The 24768-nt window shown below is 42.6% G+C and overlaps 1 protein-coding gene and 1 long non-coding RNA gene across 11 annotated transcripts in view; one reads left to right on the top strand and one right to left on the bottom strand.

The window, feature by feature from the left end:
- The window catches only part of IQCH (IQ motif containing H), a 218903-nt gene that overhangs the window by 15497 nt on the left and 178638 nt on the right, over window positions 1-24768 (bottom strand). For all 5 annotated transcript variants that reach the window (XM_040493057.1, XM_040493060.1, XM_040493058.1 and 2 more), the window contains one exon: window positions 9222-9392. In XM_040493057.1, coding sequence (XP_040348991.1) covers window positions 9222-9392 — 171 coding nt within the window. The remainder of the gene's footprint in view (window positions 1-9221; window positions 9393-24768) is intronic.
- LOC121041884 (uncharacterized) overlaps window positions 1-24768 on the top strand; it is a 122352-nt gene that overhangs the window by 32217 nt on the left and 65367 nt on the right. The window lies entirely within an intron of this gene.

Raw genomic sequence — 24768 nt, 5'->3', positions numbered from 1 at the left:
TAAGACCCTTCACAAAATACTTGTTTAAAGAAGTTTCTTTAATGTTTATTTATTTTTGAGAGAAAGAGAGAGCTAGCAGGGGAGGGGCAGAGAGAGAAGGAGACACAGAATACGAAGCAGGCTCCAGGCCCCGAGCTGTCAGCACAGAGCCCTACACAGGGCTTGAACTCACAAACAGCGAGATCATGACCTGAGTAGAAGTCAGACACTTACCTGACTGAACCTCCCAGGTGCCCCTCTTCACAAAATATTTAAATAAACTTTAACTTTAGAATAGTTGTAGATTAACAGAAAAGTTGTGAAGATAATACAGAGAGTTCCTATCTCATATCCTGTAACCTTGTGGTATGTTTGTCACATAAGAACACAAATTGCCTCCTTGCTGTTAAGCCTGTACTTTATTTGGATTTCATTAGTTTTTGCTAAATCCCTTTTTATGTTACACAGTCCCATCCAGGATAACACATTGTTATTTAGTTGTCTCCTTAGGTTCTTTTGGGCTGATGGTTTCTCAGACTTTCCTTGTTTTTGATGGTCTGGACAGTTTTGAGGAGTACGGATCTGGTATTTGGTAGAATGTCCTCTGTTGGGATTGTCCCATGTTTTCCTCCTGACTACACTGGGAAAATGTGTTTTTGAGAAGAGGACCACCCAGGTACTTTCATCACCTTGTACCTCAAGTTGTATCAACACAACTTGTGATGGATGATGCCAATTTTGATCTTGCTGAGGTAGTTTTTGCCAGGTTTCTTACTATAAAGTTACTTTTACCTGTTTCTGTACTACACTCTTTGGAAACAAGTCACTAAGGGTAGTCCACCTTCTTGAGAGGACCAATGGTAGAATTTTGATTCTAACTGCTTTCTTTGTTTGAGAAACTGCTATTCCTTATTTTGCTTGCCTGTCAGTGGGAACTATCCCAAAGAGACTGGTTATGCTAGGCCTGAAGTATTTAAATTATAATATTTCCTAAAAACCTTTAAAATTTAGTATGTATACAAGAAAGTATTTTATCTTGGCAATTTTGTAGCATGTCCTTTGTGAGATGTGATATTCGCCTTTGAAAATCAGTTATGTTTGTCCTGGGATAACTGGAAATTTGGAGAGCAGCGTGTAGGGCCACGGCCAACCTTTGAGGGCCACGGCCAACCTTTGGGCATAGTAAATGAAGGTGCCTGGCACAGATTTTTAACTTTGGGGACCTTTGGGTTCTGGGCAACCAGGTGCTTGCCCTTGTGCAGTGACTTGGAACAAGAGAAGGAAAAAGAGGTACAGTTGGTCCCCAGCTGGCTGCAAGGATCATAGTGGCCTGACACTGTTGTGAAACATTAAGACTTGCTCTCTCTGTCTCTGAGAGAATGCAGGGGAGCCGGGAGCTGGGGGCTGACTGTGTGCCCAGAGGAGGACAAATGGGTTTTCCCTGCCTGTATAACACATGCATTCCCTCTCTCTCTCTCTCAGATTTCATATTCATCCTTTGTGACATATTTCCCCACATATATTGTCATTTCTTTCAACATTTACAGAAAGTACCATATCTGATGGTCACATTTTCAGTACTATGAAGCTTGGTCTTCCCACATGTAGGCAGAGTCCACATCTATAAAAATGTTAGTCTCTCACAGGCTGATGCATCTTGACTTGTACATCTCCCTTAGTATTGCCCCATATGCAGCCACCGAGAATTTTAATTTTGCAGAAGAAAATCTGTTGGACCCTCACATGCCTCACAGCTGTGCTTTGTTATCACTCTGACCTATCATGAATTGTTCCCCTGGCTGCCTCCCTGTCATGACTGGGAGTTCTCTGAAGGCAGAGCACTGCTTGGTGTCTGAATCTCCAGGCTGGATGTGATGCCAGCACAGAATAGGCATTTCAGCGTTTCTTGAAAGGAAGAAAGAATGGATGCATGGAATAGAGTAAGTCTATAGCACTTCCTCTGACTCAAGAGACTCTTCCAATGTAATTCAGGGGGCATCCAGTCAGTGAGTGCTTTGGGGCAGAAGCAGACCCTAGAGAATGGCAGAAGATCCCCAGAGAATAACTCAGGGCAGTCACTCCAGGCCTTGCCCCCAGTAGACATCTTTTGGAGGACAGTGTAGCCCCAGTGGGCTATCCCAGTGGTGGGATTATTGGTGGGGTAATAAGAACTGGCTGAGAGAAGTTCTGGCTCAGCCATTCAGTCTGGAGGAGCATGACCACCAGGCCTGCTCACCCTATCATGGCAGGTTGTGCCATGTTCCTGCCTTCACAACAAAGGCCGAGAAGCCTGAGTTTTTGTATATGGAAGTGAACTGTAAATACTCTGGAATTCCATTGTGGTTACTGAGCATGTAATTGCATGGTAATTACCATGAATTCACAAGATAATTCCAAGGTTATTTTTGTCTTCTAAATTTGTCTTATGCCGCCATAGCATATAGACTAGCAAACCCAAGACTAGGCCCCTGTCGGTGAGGGAGAGAGGTAGTGGGCTCGAGCTCAACACGATGTATCTTGGCTCCAAAGCAAGGTGAAGGAGCTCACTGTCCAGTGTTACTGGGCGACAAGTAAGGACAGGCTATCCTGAGGTTTCTTTGTCTCTACAGAGACAGACTGCAAGTCCCCTCCTCCCAGACCTGGGGTTCTGATTCATTAAGAATCTGAAAGAAAAGCCAGGACATTTGGTATGTGTCTCCAGGCTGTGTCTTTTCTGTCTCCATCACCAGACTATGCCAGAGCTTCATGGCCTGGACAGCTGCTTCTCCTTCCTACTCGGGAGGTGGGGATGCACACAGAATTCTGTGGTGGAAAAGTTATATGGAGTCAGAAAGACTGAGGTCAAAAACCTGGCCGACCTTGAATGTGTCATTCAACTTGTCTGACTTCTAGTGATTAAATAAGCATCTAGCCCAGCACCTGGCACCTGATAAACAGTAGCTACTATTGTTATTGCTCTTTCTCTGAAAGTGTCTACAGGCCCCAGAGTATTATGGACCTACACTAAATGTAATTTCCCAGGCTGTTCCTACCCCCACCAGTGCCTGGGGTTCTGAGCATTACCACAAGATTATTGTTTCTCAGACCGAGGTTGGTCAGTGCTCAGAACTCTTCAGTGTCTCCTCCATGCCTATAAGACGAAATCTAGATGCCTGGGCTGGTGTTCTCCCACACTGGCTCAGGGGATTGCTCCAACCACTTCTCCCACTTTCTCCTTCCCGAATTCTCTGCCCCAGCCCACCTGGTTCATTGCTATCTCCAATAGACCATGGGCTCTCTTCAGCCTTGGTCCCTTCTGCTGGGCAGGTCTCCTTCCCCTTGCCATGTAGAGACTGCCCTAGTCTGTAAGGCTAGGCCAAGTTCCTTCTTTGTAGTGGAAGAACTAGGCCTGTCCCTGCCAGTCCACAGTCTTTTCTCCTAAGAACTGCAGCAATAGGTTGAGGGGCCGTCACTCAAATGGCACCTACACGAGGCCTTGTTTTTTTTCCTTGTGTATGTGCTATGTACTTTCTATTTCTTTTTTTAATGTTTGTTTATTTATTTTTTTGAGAGAGAGCACAAGCAGGGGGAGGGACAGAGAAAGAGAGAGACAGACAGACAGACAGAGACAGAGAGATTGAGAGAGAGACAGAATCTGAAGCAGGGGCTCGAACCCACGAACTATGAGATCATGACCTGAGCTGGCCAGACGCTTAACTGAGCCACCCAGGTGCTCCAATCTACTTTCTATTTCTTTTCAACTTCTCAAGGACAGGGACGCTGGCAAATGTCTTTGTATCCCTGATGCTGGCTGAAATTCCTGGCTTATATTAAGTGCTTAAAAATGTGTTATAATAATGCCAATACTCTTTTCAGACTTAATGAACTCCATAGTTTCCAGAGGAAAATACTGTCGATAATCTAGGGTTGTCTTTTATTCAGCCAGATAGCACAGCTGACAGTGTTATTATGAGGATTAGATGAATATCTAAAGACCTTGGAAGAGTGTCTGCCACGGAGTAAGTGGTCAAAAAATGTTAGGTTAGCTCTTATTATCATTTGTTAAACTAAATAATTTCACAAATAAGGTAAGTTATTGAAATTAAAAACCAACCAACCAAGAAACCTTTTCATCAGAAAGGGTCTTGAATCAGAAAACCCGAGCTCTGCTACTTAATTAACTTTATGACTTTGGGCAGCTCACTTAACTTTGCATAGCCTTGGTTTCCTAATCTGTAAAATGGTATGATAATCCTCGTCTTATCTATTCTTTGGGGTCTTCATGGGAATCAAATAAGCTCATGCCTATTTAAAGTACAAAGCATTATGCGAACAGAAAACATTTTTTTAAAGGTTGACTTGTGTAATCAACTCTTCTGATGCTATAAAATCTCTTTAGGTTTGCCAAGGAAATTACAACCTAAATGGATTTTACAGCATGAGAAGACTCCTCTATGACCATCTGGCCATAGTGCTGAGTCTTGGCCTAGCTCAGAGCAGATTAGAAGCCAGTGGATAATGGCAGTATGCCTGGAAACAACCTCATCACAGAGGGAGATGAGGCCTCCTTTGGAAGAAGAGCTTTCTCTATGGCCTCAACCAGAAACTTCTTTAGACATGAGCTTAAGCTGTACTTGGGGGCCAGATCACTGACTCTCAGCCAGTGCAAGTCAGGTTGGACAGAATGGTGGGCAGACACACAGGCTTTCATGTCTGACAGGCCTGGGCTTAAATTCTGGCTTCCACACTTGCTTGCTGAGTGACCTTCCACAAGTTGCTTAACATTTCTTAACCCCAGTCTTCTTATCTAAAAATGAGCATAATCAGAGCATCTGCCTAATATATTGGGTTGTATAAAGATTCATGTAAAGCACTTAAAGTACCTGGTGCGGAGTAAAGGCTAATACATTTTGGATGTTATTATCATGTTATTCTATGCGTTATCGTTATTTGTTGGCCTGTGTCTTTGAATAAACTCGGAGCTCTTTGCTACTTCCCTTTATATCCTCTGTGCTTAGGAGAGTGCCCAACACAATGTTGGTGTTGAGTATATATCTGCTGGATTTACTTCTAGTTGATTCCTGCTGAAAGTATTAACTGGTAGCTAAGGTGATGGCTGATGAGGACTTAGGATGTGACCTGTCACAATAATATTACTTCTTTCTAAACAGTTTTGCAGGGTAAAGATCTTTAAATGGAAGGCAGCAGTATGGAGGGATAGGTCCTTCTCGTGTCCCCCTCCACACCCCATTGTACACGAGGCTTCCTGGGCCCAGCTTGGTACAGAAGCCCATCTTACAGGCCCCATAAAATCAAATCCCTCAAGAGACCTTGGGGGTCACTTAGCCCTCCTTTATTTTATAAATGAGGAAACCGAAGCAGAGAGAGAGAGAGATCAGAATTCATGATCCATAACTTCAGACAAGTGCCCTTTACTCCAAATTCCCATTGGCTACATTTGGAATGTGTGGAAATTTCTAGCATTTTCTAGGAAAACGGGGAAAAAATAGAAGACAAAATATTATCGGTAGAAGTCTAGTCTTATTAAACTACCTTTCTAAATCACAATCTAACAAGAATGCTTCAAGCCAAATAAAGGAAGCCTGAAATACTCCTTTTCACTGGAGAATATAATTTTGCTTCAGCCACAATTTAAATTGATTGAGTTCTGAGCACCAGCACTTGAAGTGTGGAGCATATTCTATTTTCTCCATGATACTTGTTTTGACAGTGATGCATTTCAGTTGACATAGTTGAAATCCTTATGTAATAAATCTCTGCCTGAAAATTAATCATGTTTATAATATTCTGAGAATTAATAACACCCATTGCTCAAATCATTAACTTAAAAAAGGAGCTTCCAAAATCTGTTCTCGGCAGTAAGGGACCACAAATAAATGAATGTTTGATAAAATAATCCAAGTAGCAGTTTAACAAGCGTAAACTTGAATGTGGTTGCAATAACACAGAACTATTGTTTAAGGGTTGGCAGAGGCTGATGAGGTTCTTATTTCAGTTACGAAGCAGGCATCCACATGCATAATGAACTGCTCTCTGAATTATTAATGTGTTGCTTATTTAGCCTCATCTGTCTAGAAGATAATGTATCCTAACTCTAATGAGTGATTGGTTTTGTACATAATTACAGTAGCAGCAGTAGTGGGGAAATGTGTGCCTTCAAAGAAGGAGTTCTAAAAATAAAGTCATCACATAAACTCCGTTGTTGTGGCATTCTATCAAAATCAAACCCGAAGCATTTGAGAATTCATAATAAATTACAGGAGACAGAATCATTATTAACATCATAATTTAACACAAAAGGTTTTACTTAATCATTCATTACCGATCATGTGCTGTTAAAATGCTTATAAATGACTTGGGTTGTTTTAAGATGTTTGTGAACATGGTCCCTTTTGGCCACTCACCACCTGTGGTGCAGAGGGTCCATGAGAGAGGAGGAGTAAGAATGATTGCAAAGGGTAGTAATGCTTTATGCTCATTCTGACAGAATGTTAATTAAAAGTTCAAATGTCGTTGGGTGACTCCTTTTCTTTTCTAAAACATGCATGTCTGGGACTCATTCGACCTGGTTTCTGCCTTCAAGCAGTTAATTGTGGAGGACCCTGGATCAGAAGCCCATACACCTGGCCTGTCTGGGTCAGGATGACAGTTCTTTACCACCTGTTCCTGTTCTTTGCTTCCTTCTCCCCTCCCCACCTGCATAGCATATTATTTAAAGGAATAGGTCCAAACCAGCAGCATTTTGTAGGCATCAGTCCTAAATGTGCCTTCTTTATCATTGTGGCTATATCAGTTTCTTTCCTTTTATTTCAGTCTTCAAAAGGGGCTGTCAGCTGACTGATCATAAATCTGATGGCATCACAGCCTGTTCACACTTGTTCAGGAAGCTTCAGTTTGATTGTAAATTGCATTGTGTGTGCAAGTTTGGACGATGCTTTTAAAAATGGCCTATCACATGTGTGTACATGCACAGTAGCACATGCGTGCACACATGCATGGTGGCACCAGGGCGAGAACATCCATTTATCTTTCTAAAACCAAAAGCACTTTCAATTTATCCCTACATCAGAAAACCTGCATAGCTTTTATTTAGTGATCGTAGAGACATTTGAATTATTGAAGATCATAAGCTTCCCTCTCAAGTGCAGGCAATTCCTAGAAGTGTTTAAGACTCTTGATCACAGGAGAATTCTTGTATGTTGCCTGTAGCTAGGATTGAAACCTATAGGCAAGATGGGGAAAATGGGAGAGTGCTTCTAATTCAAAGTACAACTTCTGCTTACAGCCTTCTGAAGCAACATACTTAAATGAAGCAAATTGTCTTTCAAAGTCTTGTGTTGAATACTAACTCAGCTTCCAGCTTCCTTTTAGAAATGGCATGGAGTTAGGTTTGCTAGGTCAGAAGACTCAAAATTTACTGCTGTCCCTCTGTCCAGGATTGCACTTAGGGTCCTGTGGGTCCTTTAGGCGAGGATGGGGGCCACAGGTGGAGTTGGGCCTAATAGATTCTCATCAAGGTTCTGGGACCTATTTAAAAGGGACCCATTTCTCCTGCCCAGCCCAACTTTGCTTCTTCTTCTTCTTTTTAATGTTTGTTTATTTTTGAGACAGAGAGAGACAGGGCGTGAATGGGGGAGGGGCAGAGAGAGAGAAGGAGAACAGAATCCAAAGCAGATTCTAGGCTCTGAGATGTCAGCACAGAGCCTGACGCAAGGCTCGAACCCATGAACCATGAGATCATGACCTGAGCTGAAGTCGGACGCTCAACCTACTGAGCCACCCAGGCGCCCCTCTGCTTCTTTCTTAATAAGCAAGGAGATCAAAGGGTTTCCTGTGATCGAGCGTACCTCACTGGACAAGTGGATTGGGAAGGAGGCTGCTGCCTGAGCCCCCAAGATATCTGATACCCTTTCCAGGCTACCCTTTGAAATGTATGCTGAGTTTCTGCCAAGGAAGGTGACTCTAGCGGCCCTGGGGAGAGTCAAACAAGTGTTCTTTAAATCCAGAGGTATCTCCTGGATCTGAAGAGGCTCAGCAGAGAATCAGGAGATACTGCTCTGAAAAAAGCATCTCTAGGGCACAAGTATGGGTTCTACTAACCACTGGAATTCCTTTTTTATGTTTGATATATTAGCATCTCAAGTAGATTTTCATTTGCAGAAAGGGTATGAAGCTCACGGTTGTGGGAGAGGCAGCAGAAACCCTCTGGTAGCAGTCAGAGCAGCTGTAGCCAGAGCCCCTGTTTGCTCTCATATTCCATGTACACTAAGCACCAGCTGGTCCACTTGACCTCTGTTCTCCTTCCCCCAAACCAACCTAGCCCATTGCCTCCATGGAGATTTGTGCTTTGTTTCCCTGGGTTCTAAGGTTGGTAAACCTCAACCAGCCCTAAGGCTGCTGGCCCCAGCCACACTAGCATTGGGATTAGTGATGAGATGGGAGTTTGGGGCCATGGAAAGAAGCGGGTCATGAAGGTTCTTGTTAATCCTGCTGGGAAGTTGGAATTTTCCTGAAGATGACAGGAGTCCTTTCAAAATCATAAGTCGGGGAGCAACACGCTCAGATTTGCTTTTCACCTTGACCACCTTGACTGTATGTATGGTTAGGTTGAGGGGAGAGGCAGGAGGCAGAGAATCTTAGTGTGGAGCTAAACTAGGGTGTATCTCTGTGGAGGGAGAGGAGGGGTCAGAGTTGACGCTCATCAACATGAGCTGGTGTTGACTGGATATGGAGGTGGAGGTGTCCCGTCAGCCTCTGGCAGGACCCTCCACGAGGAAATATACAGGGAGGAGAGACAATGAATGCAGTTTGAGACAGCTTGACTCTGAGGATTCTAGAGAAGTTTTGTAGAATGGTGGATCTAGGAGTCTGGAGCTCAGAAATGAGATTGGAGCTAGAAAAATAAATGGGTTTTGTCAGAAGTTGCTGGTAATTGAAGAACTTGTCCAGGGAAGCAAGATGAGAAGAGATGGAGGGGAAATGCCCCAACAGACCTACCCTTGGAAAACCCCATGCTCATTCACCCCTCCAATATGGTGCTTTCCCTTTCTGGAACACCCTCTCCCCTTTCCTCTGGCCAATACATTAGTATCCTAGAAACCCATTTTGGAGAGGCTAAGTGACTTGCCTGAGGTTCTTTCTTCTCTCTATACTCAAAGAGCTGGGCACATAGCCAGAGCTCAGGAAGCCGCGGTTGAGTGTTGTTGAACACCATGGGGAATCAGGAAGCATCTGTTGCTTACCGACACTGAGAGGGCATTAAGGCAGCTCATTTGCTTCTCTTTCTTGGGAACAAAGTTGGGCACTTTAAGGGTGCCCAAACTGCAATCCAGATGGCCGTTGGTCAGGTATAAGGTGAGCTGAGTCAGGGCCAGCTGGTCACTGTATGAGAGGCTGAGGCCTGTTGCCCACACCTGATTAAAACAGGAGCCACAGAAGTGAAGGTGAGATCAGCGACCGGGAGAGAAAGCCCCAACCAACCCTAACCAGCCCAAACCATGTGGGACCCACCCAAACCAGCATACATGTGACTGAATGGAGTAGATGCTTTTGCTTCTGTTTCTACTTCTTTCAGCTGAAGGATGGGAGCCTTTGATCTGGTTCTAACCAGAAGATTGAAGGTTCTTGTGAAAAGTTACAAAAACGGAAACACCTGGCCCAGATAATCTGCTGGAGATGCTGGGTTCCAAAAGGCTCATGGGGACTTTGACTCTCCTGCCTGTGGTTTGCCATATCCAGGAGGAGGAAGATGACACTGGTCTTGGCCCCGCCAGTCCACACCCTGTACGAGTTCCCCAGTCGTGCAATGTTTTCTGCTGAGAAAAATGAGACTGGACGGAAGCTTCAGAGGTTGGGGCCTGAAGAGGAGCAGATAGAGGGGGAACAAGGGAGTGAATAGGAGAAAAGGGCAAATTGCCCTGATTCTAGAAAAAGCAGTGCCAGGAAATCTCACTATGAAACTTGAGGGAAACTCATGGTTGGCCTGTATGTCTCAGCGTGACCGCCATTTACCACGAGTGTGGGAAAATCATTTCACCACCCCACAAAGCCCACAGTATCCTCAATCGGGAAATGAGAACTATAAGAACGCCCACCCTAGCTGAACAGCAGGGCTATTAGAAGAATATGATGATGCAATAAAAATTAAAATGCTTTGAAAAATAGACATATGTGAGCAATAAGTTATTGTAAGCCACTCGATAGCTAAGTCAGTCCATTAATGCCTTTGATGGATATTTACTGGGCATTTACTATAAACCAGCAATGGCAGAAGTGAATCATGTGCTACCTCTCCCCTCTCCTGGGGTGAACCATCATCCTTAATTGCTTTTGTCATGCCCACACTCACACTGAATCCGGGAGCTGTTCAATGCTCAAGGCTAGTGAAGGCAAGTTCAAGGCTATTGTGCTAGTTACTGAAGAGGCAAAGCTAAGACACAAAGGTCCTTCCGTCAAGGAGGAGAAAGATACATATGTATTCAGTCATTTACAACACAATGTAATACGTGATATAATAAAGGGATGGAACAAAGTACTACTGGGTTTGTCTAGTGAAGTCAGGGCTGCATCCTGGAGAAGGTGACATTTGAGCTTGGACAAACAACCCAAATATGACTGGCTCCCAGGTCTCAAGTACCTACAAAGTGCCAGGTGCTTCACAAACATCTCAGATCTTTATAAGAACCTAAAATATAACAGTTCCATGTCATAGATGAAGAAACAGAGGTTCAGAGAGAGTCCACATAGCCAGGAAATGGCCGAGCTGGGATTTGAATCCAGTTCTTCCTGGCTCCAAGTCTACCCTTTTCCCATTCCCTGCTGGCAGAAACGGCACTACTCTTGGCCCAGCCATTCCTTAACCTGTACCAGTTCCCAGTCACATTAAAAGCTAAAGTTGCAGAGGATGAAAACATGCCCTTGTTTACTATAATCCATGCCATGAAAATGTCTTGTGGAGAAAACATGAAGTATTGTATTTCTGTAGTACACTGTAATTAGCATTAACGCATTTTCACTGTAGGAAGTTGGAAACGAACACATTTTCATGAAGACTTGATTAAACAGTTTTTCCTCTTAGAAGGCCTCCATGTGCCCCACATACTAACTCTACGTGTTAAAATACATAATACATCTGCCCTAGAGTGGACTCTTCTCAAACAAATGTAGCAGCGAGTGACTTGAGTAAGCATTGAATGTAAATGGCATCATTATAAGGATATTAAGAGGTCAAGCTGTCAAGGCCCCTTGCTAAACTGAAGCTAATTTCAGGAGTCATATTTGCACAGTAATGCCCTTTTATAATAGCAGATAAATCACATTTGCAACAATTGTTAAAAACTAACTGCCAAGTATCTGTTGCAGTTGTAAATATCCTATTTGTCAACTTAAATATTTCCTGCTGTATGGCATAAAATGCAAATCAGATGGGGACAGCTACTTTTTCTTAATACAAGAAAGTGGATTTGCTCTTCCTGGATGTCAGGCACTTTTTCCCCAGAGTTTCTCTTTTGATGTGTTCGTGTCCTTGATTAAAGGGAAATGTATATAACAAACATTATTAATATTTATGTTAATAATATTAATGTTTTGGTGATTTTTTAAGTTTTAATTCCAGTCGTATTAGTCGTATTAGTTTCAAGTGTGCAATATAGTGATTCAGCAATTCCATACATCACCCAGTGCTCATCATGACAAGCGCACTCCTAGTGATAAGGATTTTAATGGGAAGGCAGCACAGTATAGAACCAAGGAGTTAGCCTAAATCTGGCCCTTGCAAATAGTGTAAATTTGACCAAGTCATTTAAACTCCCTCAATCTCGGTATTCTTGAGTGTGAAAGGAGCACATGATAACACCTATCACACAGGGCTTTGAAAACAAAATAAATGCACCTAAAATTGCCTTACAAATGATGAAAGTTCAATACAAATGTTATTTTTGATCACTAAGCAATTCCTTGAGGAGTAGGATCTTAGGAGACACATTTTCAGTCGCCTGTGTATCTGTTAGAGTGCCCCTTTTAACAACTGTTTTTCCCACTCATAATCCTTGTGGTCAACCTCACAACAACTCAGTCCAGTAGGTGGTTAGATTTGGGCAAGATTGGTATTACTCTCTCTCCATTTGACCAATGAGGATACTGAGATCAAAAAAGTGGCTTCGTGGTTTGCTTAAGATCATAGAGCACAGGCTAGGATTGTGTTCTTTCTAGAGCTGAAGTAGTTTTGCTTCCCCAGACTGCCCTAAACCCTTGGTTCACAAAAGAAATAGTAGAACAAATTCTGTTAAGCTTTTTCCTCAACAGCAGGCTTGCCGGAATTGCTCAGATAATTGTTCTGTTCTCCATCTGGTTTTTCCATTGAAGACACTGCCTGAGGCATGCTTGTTTTGCGTATAGGGGTCTCGTCTCCCCCTCTAGACTGTCAGCCCTTTAGGGGAGGCTGCTGAGCCTTTGTCTTCCCACCTCGTCCTGTCCTGTGGATGGGGCGGGGTGGGGTTTGCAGCAGACACCTCAGCACCTCTGATGCCTTACTGTGAACTCCACTCCAGCTTTTAGGGATCAGGATCTAGGTGGGCCTCTTGAAGCTGGTGTCAGATTCCAACATAGGAAACATTCATTGCGCATCTCCTCTATGTCACCCTCTTGCGTTCACACATACCTCCTTTAATCCCATTCTTGATTTTGGATTTCATTGTTAACTTTAGAACCTAATCTCTCTCTGCCCTGGATACTCCCATCACAATTTAGAGGAGCAATGATGGCGGCCTGTACAAAGGCACTGTGAGTGGGGATGGATAGAAGTGGATGGATTTTTAAATGTTAGGGAGTGGCTTTGACATGACATATGGGACTTGTAATGACTAGCTTGACAGGTTAATTGATTAGATATGAGGGTAAGGGAAAAATATCACTGAAGGCTAGTGTTGGAAAGACTCTTAAAAATCATCTAATACAGTCAGTTTACTTTATACATTGGAGTGAAGTCGTTTGCCCTAGGTTACAGAGCCAGGTATCAAAGGTGTGGATGAGAGAACAAGGTGTCTTGGCTCCCAGTCATAAATCACTAGTTGACAATTGTTTGCCTTACTGCTGATGTAAAAATCATTTTGTTAAAAATGACTAGAATCCTAGAGACATTTGCATCAAGACCTTACAAAGAATCCTTAACATGAAAATACTCATGTCAGCATTACTTGTAAGATTGGAAGATTGCAGCTGTCCAACATTTGGGTATTGGTTAAAAAGATTATAACATATCCAAATGATGGGATACTCTATGATATTATCACTAAAGATGATGATTGTGAACAACTTTTGATGGTGTAGGAAGGTATATGCTTGGGATTCTCTGTCATATATGCAAGAGGAGGAAGAGAAGGATATATGACTTCAGCTTTGCAAAAATAATATTATACATAGAAAAAACTAGATGAGGGTATAACAAAATGTTGACAGTGAGTGGTTAATATTAGCAGCATATTAGCAGTAAGCGACATTATATATAGACTTTCATGTATATTCTAGATTGTACTACTTGTGGTTATTGAGCACTTAAAATGTGGCTGCTTCAAATTGAGATGTGTTATAAATGTAAAATACATACCAGACTTTGAAGACTGACAAGGAGGTAAAAAAATACTGTGAAATATCTCCTTGCTAATATTTTATACTGATTATACATTGAAATTATAATATTTTGGTTATGGTGGGTGAAGTAAAACACGTTATTAAGACCACGTTCAAAAAAAAAAGGGGCGCCTGGGTGGCTCAGTTGGTTAAGTGTCTGACTTCGTCTCAGATCATGATCTCATGGTTCGTGAGTTTGAGCCTTGCATCAGGCTCTGTGCTGACAGTTCAAAGCCTGGAGCCTGCATTTGATTCTGTGTCTCCCTCTTTCTCAGCCCCTCGCCCCCACTTATTCTCTGTCTTTCTCTCTCTCTCAAAAATAAACATTAAAATAAACATTAAAAGACCACATTCATCTATTTTTTGTTACATTTTTATAAATTTTTTTAAATGTTTCTTTTTGAGAGAGACAAAGAGATAGAGCACAAGCAGGGGAGGGGCAGAAACTGAGGGAAACACAGAATCTGAAGTAGGCTCCAGGCTCTGAGCTGTCAGTACAGAGCCCAACGCAGGGCTTGAACCCATGAACTGTGAGATCATGACCTGAGCCGAAGTCGGATGCTTAACTAACTGAGCCACCCAGATGCTCCCTATTTTTGTTTGTTACATTTTTAAACAAGGCTACTAGAAAATGAAAAATTACACATGTGGGTATATTCTCTATCATATTGATTGCAAAAAAGCCCATTGCAACTTCAGCAAGAGACAGGGCCAGCAGGGGTATGGTGGGGGAGTACTGCAGAGGCCCCAGCTCTCTGCTGCTCTGACCAGCACTGCACTGGATGCAATCCTTGCTGTAGCTCCATCAGGAGACCTGGGGAAAAGTGGGGAGAACACGGGGCAGGAGGCAATCCAGAAACTGTAAGAACCTCATCGACCTTTAAACAAGCATGTGACAAGCAGAAGGCAGGGTCAGGTAGAGGCAAGCTTGCCCAGAATTATCCTATTCCCAGGTTCTGCATCCTATTTGGGCCACAAGCCTTGGGATGAAAAGGTCATAACATGCTCCAATGTGGAAGGTGTGGGAGAGGGGCCCAGTACTGAACCCTTTTTTTCTTAGGTGTTCCAGGCAGGTGAAGGCTGCGCTCACCCCCACCATGTTGGCTCTTTCCCATGACAGGCATAGTGGATGGGAGGCAGAGTCTACAGATATGGGCACATGTACCCAGGCCCACATTATGTGACTGTCTCCACTTGTAAATAAAGTTTTATAGCAAAGAGGTTGGTCTTGCCAACCTTCTCTTATGGGCGTCCAGTCTTATGGGACCAACAGACTGATTTATAGATCAAACAACATTTGTGGAAGAATCATAGAATTTCAGAGCTTGAGGGGATTCACAGATGTTTTGCACATTCCTGTGTAGGTTTTCTGTTCATTTTCTTTATCATCTTCTTCTTTTATTGTAAGGAGAAGAACCTGATGTCCAGACAGGCTACGTGACTTGCTTTGGTACCAGCATCTGACAGATATCCCTGATCTTTGGCAAGTGGCCTCTCTGGGCCACACTTTCCCCAACTAATCACTGGGGAGGATAGTCCTGAAGGACCTTCCCTCACAGATGCATCTATGAGGCTGACAGAATTGTGACGATTGCTCACTCTGCAGGCAGATTCTCCAGCTAATGCAAGTGGGAGATGACGCACTGAGAATTCACCTACCACAGAGATGGTAACAGGCCTTTAAAGCAGAGTGTGACCCCAGCTTACCCTCCTCAGCAGCCTGCTTTGGTTGAGGGATGCATTCACCACGTCCCTGTCCATTTTCATGTCTTTCTTCATAGTCTCATTGTGACAGGAAATCCACCACTGAGTGAGAACAAACCCTCTGCCAAACCCATAGGTCCCCACAGCTATAGCTAAGCTGTAGAGGCCAGGCCACCAGCCCAGCCCCTCTGCTTGCTGGGCAACACAGGCATGGGTAGGCCAAGGTTCCCTCTGTCCTTACTGTACAAAGTAATATGCCAAGGCCTTATTTCCTACTTACAACTTTGGAGACCAAACTCAACTGGAGTGACATGATCTAACTTATAACTTTAAAGGGTTACTCTGGTTGTAGTGGGGAGAAGGGACCATGAGGGGTCAAGGATGGAAACGGAGGCTGGTTAGGAGGCTATTGCAATAAAATGGGTGAGAGATGGTGGTAGCCGGGTCGGCATGGTAACAACAGAGGGTGGGAGAAGTGGTCATATTATAGATGCCTTTTAAAACTGCATCCTAAAGGACTTTATTGATGGGCTGGATGCAGGGTGTGCAAGAAAGAGGAATCAAGGATATCTTCAAGACTTTTGCCCTGAAAAAATGGAAGGTTGGAATTACCATGTGCTGCGGGGGGCAGACTGCTAGAGGAATAGTTTAAAGGGTAAAATCACAATTTTAGATTTGGCTGTGATGAGTTTGAGGTGTTTTTGTTGAATGATGTTCTGGAGGATGGAGTGAGATCTCAGATACCTTTTCTCCCTTCTCAGCAGGAGGATACGTTTGGCCGGGTATAGGGATAGAGCAGAATTGGCCCCTGCTAGGGAGGCACCTCTTTCTCTGTTGTCACTTTTGGGCCTTGGGCTCAAGGCCCTCCTTGTCTGGGGAGATGCAAGACGTACAAACCTTGGTCTATATGACCAACAGGACATGAAGCCTTCCCTAGGGGCCATGCTTTTCACCATATTTAGGCCAAGATGAAATAAGGTTGAGACGGATAGAGGCAGCTTGGTAGGGAAAGAAATGAGTGCAGCTTCAGGGTAGTGGAGACTGGAGGGGCCTATGCATGGAGGGAGGCACGAAGCTTCGCTGGAATGGCAGGAGCACGGGACCAGAGTTACAGGAACCCCCTGGGAGTCTCTTCTTGCCCTTTGCTCTCTGTGTGATCTTAACTTTCTTCTTTCTGGGCCTCAGCTTCCTTGTATGTTAACACAGACCTGTCTGTAATGGCCTCTATCTCTGAGGGGTATTGTGAGGATCCAGTGACTATAAGGAAACTGTATGAGACTATTTTTGTGGAGTTTGGCAGACACAAATCTGTTTGGACCCTGACTTCTTCCCTGTAGCCCTGGCAGGAGCAGAGTCAGGGGTAGGCATAAGAACTCACTTGCTTGGCTCTTGACTGAAGTATTTTTCCCTGCTTCTCAGAGATGAGGACCACTTTTACCTCTTCTCAGATGCTGTTAAAGCAGGCTCCGGGGGTGCCTGGGTGCTCAATCAGTTGGGAATCCGACTCTTAGTTTGGGCTCGAGTCACGATCTCATGGTGTGGGGGCTCCATGCTGGCAGTGTGGAACCTGCTTGGGATTCTCTTTCTGTCTCTTTCTCTCTGCTCTTCTCCCACTCTCTGTATCTCTCAAATAAATAACTAAACTAAAAAACAAAACAAGACCCAGGCTCTAGAATCCTGGGTATCAAACAGAGTACTGTCTTAGGTGGCTACTATGTGATATCTTTTCCCATGTTGATTATCAGCAGAAGTGCTGAGCTCCCCATGGTGGTAAACAAAATACATGATACTTAATTTTAAAGAAGCTGGTACAAGGCACTGTAAGAATTTTCAGTTAGCAAAATATTAATATGATTATGATATTTGGTAAGAATTGTTTGTATTACATTTTAAAAAATCAATAGAAAGGCAGAGGGGACTGCAGCGTCTTGGCATGTTGCCACCTAGTGGCAGCTTCTGGGATGGCCCAGTCTCTTGGAGAGGCTAAGAAGAACGAACTACTGTTGCCCCTCTATGGGGCAGTTGCCCTGGGCCCTGATCAACAAATGAGACTCTTAGTATTTCTCGGAAGCCTCCTGCTCTGTCCCTATTAATTCTATTTATCCTTCGATTTATATTACAGCTTCACAAGGCTGTCTCTGAGCAACTACAGCATCCATTTTCAGTACTGCCCACTCTGGACACTGCCTCATGTTGGGCCTGTGGAGTCTGTGGGGTCAGAGACAGCAGAAAATCTGGGCCCTGCCACTTAGCACCCAGGGCCCAGTAGTCCACCATGCCTAGGGCCTCCATGATTTTCAAAGGCCTTCAAAATATTTGGATTCTGGGGGGGAAAATGTTACTGGATTCCAAATATAAAACAAAAAGTACAAAGTAATCAATGTTTTTAAAATACTGACCAAATTTGACGTGCTAGTTAAATGCAACACAACTCATACAGTTATATCTAAATCGTATTCTATGAAAGTACATTTAAATACATTTAATATGATGTAGGGTGATGGGCTCTCTGAAACCAAAATACTCAGGGCCCAGAGAGGTTTTAAACAATTCTGTCTTGCAGACCTAATATGTCTTCCATCATTCCCCTGTCCCCATTTTATGGATGAGACTTCTGGGAGGTGAACAGACTCACTCAGGTCCCTTGGTTAAGGGAAGAGCTGGGATCAAAGCTCACATTTCCTGAGTCCTGGTCCAGCTCTTTCTGTGACACCTAGTCACCAGCATTAATAGACCAGTTGCTTTGTAGTGCTAGAAGCTTCTCTGTGACTTCGGAAGTTCTTTCAGGGTGTGCAGGAACTATATTCATAATTAATTTGGGGATCCAAAATGGAAAATATTGAAATTTAAACCTAACATCGTCAGCAGCTCTATTGATGTTTTTCACTTTTTAAAAAAAAATTACAAAAATTTTAATATACTCTTGCCTTTTCTACCTCCTTTTCCAAGTTACTTCCATTACTTGTATACATTTATGATCCTCCCTCTATTATTTTCAAGACTGATGGCCTAACTAATATTATTTGTATTAAGGTACAGAATTACGTACTCATTTCTTTTTTCTTTTTAAGTATTTCCTTTTTGTATCATGAATTTTTAGAAGGCCATTTTCTTATTTTGACATTAGGCACTAGACTAAAATAAACACAAAAACCCAATTTTTATAACCTATTACGGGTTTCTAGGACTAGTAATTGTATATGCTTCTTCCATGGCCATTCAATATAATAATCTCATACTGTAGATAGTTATTCTCCTTCTGTAATTTTCACGCTATAAATGTCAGGGCTGGTGAATGATTTGCTTAGTTGAGAAGTATTCCTTTAAAGTTACTACAAATAATCTCCAAAAGGCTTTTGTGTGAATTTTAAAAGCAGAAAGCTCCTGTTCTGTGGCTGTCACTGGGGAGGATCCCTGTGCCCATTCGTTGTGGACACTGAAGACTTGTGTACAGTGAGATCTGGATGAGTACATGGCACTGGTCCCATCAGTGCAGTGAGTTAGCAGCAGAGATTTGCCTTTCCTTCCCACTTTCCTTGACATCTGCAGTAAATCAGATTTTTTTTTTTTTAAATAAAGAACAACCTCAGTTGCAAAATATGTAGGCAAGAAACACAGGCAGTCCAAACTATGGAGTTGGTCTAGTCCAGTCCCCCTCCAACTCTAGGCTTTAGGCTGCAAGAGGGAACGAGGCCTGGTCAGGAGCAGAGTTCAGATCAGAGCTCAGAGCTCTTGATTTCCAGTCCAAGGCAAGTTTGTTTACATTTGGGAAATTCCTAGAGAGGAGACTGAGACCAAGAGCAGGGACTTGTCTTATCCATATCTGCGTCCTGCGTAATACTAGCACAGCACTCTTGATGTAAGTATGCACAATAAATCTTTGTTGGATTACTCAAGAATCAATAACACAAGGAAAAATAACACAAGGGAAAAAATCTTCCCTATAAAACACAGACAGTAGAGAAAACACTTCAAACCTACAAGGATGGCTGAAACAAAAGAGACAGTAACAAGTGTTGGCAAAGATATGGAGAAATTGGAAGCCCTTGCTAGCCCTTGCTAGAAATTCATTGCTAGCAAGATTGTAAAATGGTGCAGCCATGTTAAAAAACAGTTTGTCAGTTTCTCAAAAAGGTAAACTTACAGTTACCAAGTGATGCATCCATTCTACTCCTGGGTATATAACCAGGAAAAATGAAAACAGTATTCACACAAAAACTTGCACATGAATGTTCACAGCAACATTATTCATACTAGTCAAAAAGTGGAAGCAACCCAAATGTCCATCAGCTGAACAGATAAACAAAATGTGGTATGTCCATACAGTGGGATATTATTTAGCCATTAAAAGGAATGAAGCCCTGATATCTGCTATGACATGGATGAACCTTGAAAACATTATGTCAAGTGAAAGAAGTCCTTTATGACAAAGGACTACCTATTGTATGATCCAATTATATGAAATGTCCAGAACAGGGAAATCCATAGAGGCAGAACATGGTTTCCAGGGGCTGGGGAAAAAGAGGCCATGGGAAATGGTTTTTAATGGGTTCAGGATATCTTCTTAGGGTAAGGGAAATGGTCTAAAATTAGATTATGGTGATGGTTGTATAACTCTGTGGATATACTTAAAAACCATTGCACTGTACACTTTAAAAAGGGTGAATTTTATGGGAAGTGATATCTCAATGAAGCTAATGCACACACAGAACCTGTTCTCCGGGAGACCGATTTTTGGAAGGACGCCTACACAATTCGCATGGCTACTTGTTTGAGTCTAGTTGAGCGTGTAAGTAATGACTGAATGAGGAAGCCTGTGATAAACCACCTTCCAAACTGCCCTCTGAATTTACCCTACGTATTCCTCAAGTCTGTACCTTAACAAGTTTTCCATATGTGGGTGAAAAATATCTGCCACATACACTAAAGCAAAAGAGTACCCAGCAAGGGTTGATACCTTGGCTTAATACACAGTCATGGACTAGAAGGGATGATATATTAGCATATGTCAAAAAGATTCAATTAGCTCTGGGGTCACAATGTCACTTTTTAAAAATGCAGTGCACCTCTGTCTACATCCCACCACAGGCCTTCATTTTGTATCAGCTCGTGGACGAAGTGGGGCTGGTCATGGTTAAATCTAGAAGAGAGGCAGGTCTAATTTAAGCAAGTGGGCACATAACACAGGAAAGCTGTGTCCTACATGTGTCCGCTTCCCTTCTTCCCTTCTGTTGCTCATTTCAGGGCGCTCCCAGCACCTCAGCCTGCCTTTGGAGGCTTGGGGCTCCACAGGGGTACTTCCTCAGCCCCATCAAGTTAATCTAATAATCCAAAACATTCTGACTCATTTGGTGACAGTAGAGGGCTGAGTGCCAGGTACCATGTTTGTCATAATGTAACCTTTTGGATTTGACCATCTTGTGAGCTGATTCTGAATTCCGTGATTTTGCCTTTGTTGTCTATAGACTCTGGTGTGAACGGTTCACCAGTGCATCAAGCTAATATGCCACCTTTTTTTGATGGCAGCAATGTTTCGAAAGCTGCCATTTGACTGGGTGGAGGACAGACTTTAGCAGGCAGACTTGGGGAAGTGAAAAAGAAGGGAAATTAATGTATGTTTAAGGTCTGTCATGCAAAATGCACTTTGGTATTTTCTGTGTCATCCTCACAACAACTTTGTGAGGCAAATGCTAACATTCCCAATTTATAAAAATGGAAGTCAGGGGCACCTGGGTGGCTCAGTCGGTTAAGCACCCAATTCTTGGTGTCGGCTCAGGCTGTGATCTCACGGTTCCTGAGTTGGATCCCCGTGTTGGGCTATGTGCTAAGATTCTCTGTCTCCCTCTCTCTCTGCCCCTCCCCTGCTCATGCTTTTCCTCTGTTTCACTTTTTTTTTTTTTTTTTTTATAAGTGGAAGTGAAGGCTCACAGGACCCAGAAACGTACCAAGTTCCACAGCTAAGCTGCGGAGGTGGGATTACAGTCTAGCTTTGCTATACTTTGAAGTACAGGCTTTCTCTCCTGTCCTTGATCTTGGAAATTCTCTCCGCCTAGGAGGGAAACAAATGTTTGGATGTGAGAGGGCACCGTAATGCCAGCAGTCACACCCACTTACTAGGTGGTTCTGAGTCCGGAGGAAGGCCTGTGATGTACTGTGGGACGTTGGGCAAGCCACTTAACACCTTTCTACCTCATGGCCCCCGTTATTTGTCTGTAAAGCACTTTGAGAGCCTATAATAAAGGAGCCTTATAAAGACAAAGAGATATTGTCTTCCCATGTAGGCAGAACACCAAGATTCCTGCTCATGATCAATGAAAGTCCTGTGGCACTTTCCAGAAATGTATGGGTGGAGTTTAGGGCCTTGGGAAGAATTCCAGTTGAGTAGCTGCTGACTGAAAATCACCCTGTGGTTTCACCTAAGTGTTCCTCAGTCCTAGCTTACCGGTCAGGGCTCTGCTGCTACATTAGGCCTCTGTTCCACTGAGCTTCACCCCAGAGGCTGCTTTAACTGACCCCCTCTGACACCATTCATCCCTAGGTTCAGTTTCTAGCAAATGAAAGAAACAGCATTAAGAGAGGTATTTCCCTCCTTCCCTCCCTCCTTCTCACCATCTTTTCTTCTAAAATTCAATGCATGGTTTCCTAATATACAGCTTATGCTTAGCAGCCTGCACCAGAAGGCTCATAAGTCATGGCAGATAAGTGTGAATTCTTAGTTTTGCCCCTACTAATAGAAGCATTTTATACAGTCTTCAAGCAATTTGTAGAAAATAATTGTGGAATTAGTTCTCTTCATATTTCCTTTGTCAACAAGTGAGTAAAAAAATACAAAATATATACATGGGTGTTTTCCCCCTCAAATCTGAGATTGCATATACTTTGGTATCTCATAAGTCTTTACCATGAATAGAAGTTTTAAAGGTATTCGTTTGAAAAGTGCCTTCTTTGTATTGATGTCCTGTCATCCTGCACCCCTCTGTTTTCATGTAGGACACTCAGTTGCTGCCCAGTGGGGCTCAAAAGCCTGCTCTTCTAGGTCAGGGAATTGCTGTAGGAGAACACAGTTGTCCTCCTTGGTGGTAACTGCCATTTCCATATTCTTCTTGTAGCCATATGTGGCGCTTCTCTAGAATTCCTTTGTATTCCCTGCCTATGCTCTCCCTATGGGGGCTGAATCTTGGTGTTTTATTTGGACTTGCATTTTGTATGGGTTCCTAACTTAGGCTGATCGAGTTTCAGTGGGTTGGTTTGGTATCATTTACATATTAAGACATTTGTGGAGAGACATCAAAAAAAGGTTAAAAAACCAGACACAAATAAGTAGGTACTCTCGTGTGGGCTAGTAATGTGACCTGATAGGGGGAGACGCACTTCACCAAGAAGCGAAGCCATTTCATTTATTGATTCATAAGAGCTTGGAACGATAGGCAACACAATGAATCTTATGTTTAAGAAAGCAAAATATATGTTTAAAGGAATATACATATTGTTAAAACAGTTCTATTTATGCAAAAGATTCATGTAACTTTATAAAGGTTTTCAGGGATTTTAAAGGATTTTAAGTGCTGTGTTAGACTGTACTGGTAACAGATGTTCAACGGCGTGTTTAAGTTTTTGTTTTACTGAAAAAGCAATGGATTACTTGATATTTTCCTTTTAAAAAAATCACACCAAAGCCACCACATTGTAAGTATAGCTCAAATTCATTATTTCTAAGAAACATAAATGATTTAAAATAACATAAGGGCTTCTAAAAATAAATATCACTATAGTGGGGCTAGAAGATTTTGTTTGCTAAATATTCCCTTCAAAATCCCAGTCTTTTGTGTCACTTCTTGTTCTTTTTCTATGAAGACAGATGGTGTCAGTAATTGCCTATATATTTAATTAAGTTAAAAAGCTACATAGTAAGGTTTTGGCAAAAAGTAGGAAATTTTGTGCTATGAGCAAAGAAAGCCAAAGGAAGCAGAAATTGGTAGCATGAGACACTACTCCTCACCAAATACACATTTTGATATCCATATGTGTTGGAATGTGAGATTGCATTTCATCAATCTGATGGAAAGAACAAAGGCATTTACCCTGAAAGTTGAAGCTCATAATAGATGGCAGTTTTTTTACGTTTTGACCAGCTGGATTGGAATGACTCTACCTGTTGTCCATATCACCTTCAACTTTGGCCCAATACTTAGTGGTCATTCTAAACTCTTCTGACATTCAGGTTTTTGCCTGGGACTTCTCACCTAGCAGGCTAATCATTGTGAAATTATTATGGGGGGAAAAGCAGTAGCTACTTGTAGAAAGTGGTTTGGGAAACTGACTTAACCATTCTCGTGGTGTCTGTTTTCAAATGTTCCCATCCCGTTAATCCACCTTCTGGCTTAATGGCAATATGGCGCTCCCAGCTGTGGTGCTGTGTATGGGCTTGCTCATTTAAACTCTTAAAGCTTAAAAATGGCTACCACAACACTGATTTTATTCCATTTCGCTTAGTCATTAACATTTAATGATTACCTTATGTGCAGAGCACAAGGATGGAATATATTTAAAAAAATAGGAGATGTGTTTTCTGGCTTTAAGCTGTTCAACTCAATTCAACAAGCATATTGAGGATATACAAGAGAAACATACATTTTCTTTGGTGATGGTGGTTGAGGAGGGGGAGAGGCTTACATAGAAAGTCACCATCAATTCAGTGCAGTACCACAGTGAGCATCTGCTGAGAGAGAGAGAGCAGCTAAGTCATGGTTTGAATCTTGGATTTGTCACTTTGTAGCCATGTGACCTTGAACATGTCACTCTAGCCTCAGTTTCTTCATTTGTAAATTAGGGGTGATAATAACACCCACCTCTCGGGGTGTGAGGATTAGGAATACTACATGTAAAAATACATAACAAGTGTGTGGCATGTGACAAAAATTCAATAAATAGTTAATATTATTGTTAATAATTACTCTGGCCATCAGTACTATACTTGTGCTCCAAAAGACTAGAGAATGAAGTGACAGTTGAAGGGGGATTAGTTAAGGTGGCTTTCCTTGAGAAGTTGGATTTTGAAACATTTTGAAAGAAGGACAGTTGTATACTGGCATAAAAGAAAGGAAAGGCAAGTGGTAGGATTGAGAGGGGCATGTGGGAGGCAGGAGGAGAATGCATTTATTGAACATGGGTGCCACCATGCAGGTCAGCTTTCTTCTCTTGGAGAGTACTTTGGACATGATCAATGAGAAAAGTAATTTGTGCCACAGGGTGGGAGGGGGATGATTCAGGGGTGTTTTAAGAAATAGGTAAGGCCTAGAGCAAATTACCTTGTACTTTGTCAAGCCAACATTATTGTACAGATGGTATGTAGTTTGTACGACCCCTCATTAGGTTAAAATGAGTGTTAAGGACAACTTCAAAAGCGAAAATTTTATCAAATAAAAATACTTGACCACAGGTGGCAACTGGAAGTAGGAA

Source organism: Herpailurus yagouaroundi, unplaced genomic scaffold (genome assembly GCF_014898765.1).
Source record: "Herpailurus yagouaroundi ecotype Mexico unplaced genomic scaffold, PumYag 184, whole genome shotgun sequence".
NCBI classification, from domain to species: Eukaryota; Metazoa; Chordata; class Mammalia; order Carnivora; family Felidae; genus Herpailurus; species Herpailurus yagouaroundi.
Note: the sequence above shows the minus strand (reverse complement) of the source record. Positions and strands in the feature narration are given on the sequence as shown.